We start from the raw sequence: 2,222 nt of genomic DNA on the forward strand, positions 1-2,222 counted from the left end.
CTGCAACCTTTGACTCCTCCATTAGTTCATTTTTGTAGCTTTAATGTCTTACTGCAGCAACTTTAACGAACCTCTCTGATGGTCCAGAAGTATTTGCCGGCGAGGTCTCTGGGGGAGGCGCAGGTCTCGAGGTCGTCCTCCCGGGTCAGTCGCCGCAGCCACACCAGCTCACAGTTACAGTGCAGGGGGTTCCCACCGAAACTCAAGACCAGCGCCAGCAGCGGGGAACCCTTCATCTTGGCGTAGACGGGGATCCGCAGGAACAACGGGTCCGGAGGGATCTTCTTCAGCTTGTTGGAGGTCATGTCTAGTCTGGAGATGGAGACAGAGACGCAGGGAGAGGGATCAGTCATTTCACTTTGAGCTTTATAGTAGACGGGGACGGGCAGAGTTTAGTTCTGGTACCCTGTTTGAAATGGATTTAACATTAACTCTCAACTGAGTGAAGTAATAATGATAGTTATAACATAAAGTAATAATTCAATCCACATAGCTCTAGGAAATAGGAAGAAAATGTCTCTCCATTCTGGCAAATTTGAGATTTACTCTGCAAGTCAGTATGACTAAAAGCCCATTCAAGCCCATTTACAATTTTTCCAAATCGAGGCACCAATCACAATCGTTGGCCGTCATGTAACAGCTGCTTGCCGTCGCTGCGCTCTCTTCAACGATTGTGATTGGTGCCGCTGTCGCTGCTACGTCCCCCGGATCCTTGGTCTGATTGGTTGAAGGACTATCCAATTGCGCCCAGAGACATTTGAGCGGTGCCCGTCGTTGGAAACGGGCTGTGAATGAAGCCCAGACCCCCTGTCAGTTACAACTGAGAAGGGTCTGGTGTCAACCAGGCTAAATGAATAGGCTGAAATAGGGTGCATATACTGTACATCATGGTAAAAAATCTGCTGTTAAATCAGACATCCAGCACCTCATAAAGCCAGATGGAACAATCCGCTTTGTTTTATATAAATTAGGCTCCTTCTGTAGATCGAATAGTCGACTATATGGAGTCACCCTCTACAAATATGTAACACAAATTGTCCACTAGTCGTAACTATTGGGCTGGTAGTAGTTATCGTCGCCCAGACCCCACATATTTCCTTAGATAAGGGATCTTCAACAGGGGGTCCGGGACCCCTAGAGGGTTCCTCAGAGTCAGTGCAGGGGGGCCTCCAAATTATTGTTAATTTATTTTTTCAATGAATCCTATTAATAGCAAATATAAATCCCCACTGAAGATATGCTTACTGGCCTATACTGTAGGTGAGGTAGTCACTAAGGTAGCCATCGAACGATACAGTTCATCCTAAGGATAAAATGTATAAAGTATGTATAAATATGTATAAAGGCTTGCACGTAATCGTAGGCCCAGTTTAATATGCAACTTCATTTTATACATGTAGTATGGGGTCCCTGCTCCATTTTTCTTTCAGTTAGAGGTTCCTTGGCTTAAAAGACCCCTTCCTTAGAGAGAGTAGACTGGAGCTGAAAGAATCCTAAATATCTACTGGAAATGTATGAATCTGAAAGTGTTTCCATGAGCTTCACATTTCCTTAAAAAAAAAAAAAAAAAAAAAAAAAGAAAATCCCTCAATCTGTCTCATTCTGGCTGCAGCTGAGGTACCTATGGTGAAGTTGAGGCATATTAAAGTAAATCAATTCAATAATTTCTTTACTTTACACTTAAAGCCCTCGGATCGGAGGTCCCCAGCTCTGCTCTCATGCTCGGAGCGGGATTATGAGGCAAGGCAGTTTTATTTCTAAAAACACATTTCAGCAACAAAGCAATTGAAAGTGCTTCACATAAAACAACTCTGCTGGGTGTTAAATAAAATGTATTAAATAAAATAAAAATCTGCCTGCTTCTAGGGGATTTTAACATAGGCGTGTGTATATGACGCCCCTTGTATTTTAACCCTTGTATGGTATCCAGGTCAAATTGACCGATTTCAAATTTTTAAGTTACATTTCTTCTACCTGAAAATCAACAGCCTTACCTTATTTCCTGTGATAAACATGTATTCCTGACTCAGAACATTATTCTGGATATGACACTTATGTTGTTTCCATAGTGGATTTTTAACATGAATTATAACCTTATGACAACAAACGAACCCCACTTCCATGTTTAATAGTGTTCTAGTAGAGACTGATGCATTCTCTAATCATGGATGTTATCTCAGCTGTTGGAAATTGAGATAAAGACAATATTTGTTAATAGATTA

At 41.9% G+C, this 2,222-nt stretch overlaps 1 protein-coding gene and 1 long non-coding RNA gene across 2 annotated transcripts in view; one reads left to right on the top strand and one right to left on the bottom strand.

The window, feature by feature from the left end:
- Positions 1-2,222, bottom strand: part of si:cabz01090165.1 (leucine-rich repeat and fibronectin type III domain-containing protein 1-like protein) — a 428,959-nt gene that overhangs the window by 33,052 nt on the left and 393,685 nt on the right. The window contains exon 9 of the mRNA XM_032510641.1: positions 72-312. Within this exon, the coding sequence (XP_032366532.1) occupies positions 72-312 (241 nt within the window). The remainder of the gene's footprint in view (positions 1-71; positions 313-2,222) is intronic.
- LOC116685727 (uncharacterized) overlaps positions 1-2,222 on the top strand; it is a 21,170-nt gene that overhangs the window by 17,837 nt on the left and 1,111 nt on the right. The window lies entirely within an intron of this gene.

Source organism: Etheostoma spectabile, unplaced genomic scaffold (assembly GCF_008692095.1).
Source record: "Etheostoma spectabile isolate EspeVRDwgs_2016 unplaced genomic scaffold, UIUC_Espe_1.0 scaffold172, whole genome shotgun sequence".
In the NCBI taxonomy this organism is placed as follows: domain Eukaryota; kingdom Metazoa; phylum Chordata; class Actinopteri; order Perciformes; family Percidae; genus Etheostoma; species Etheostoma spectabile.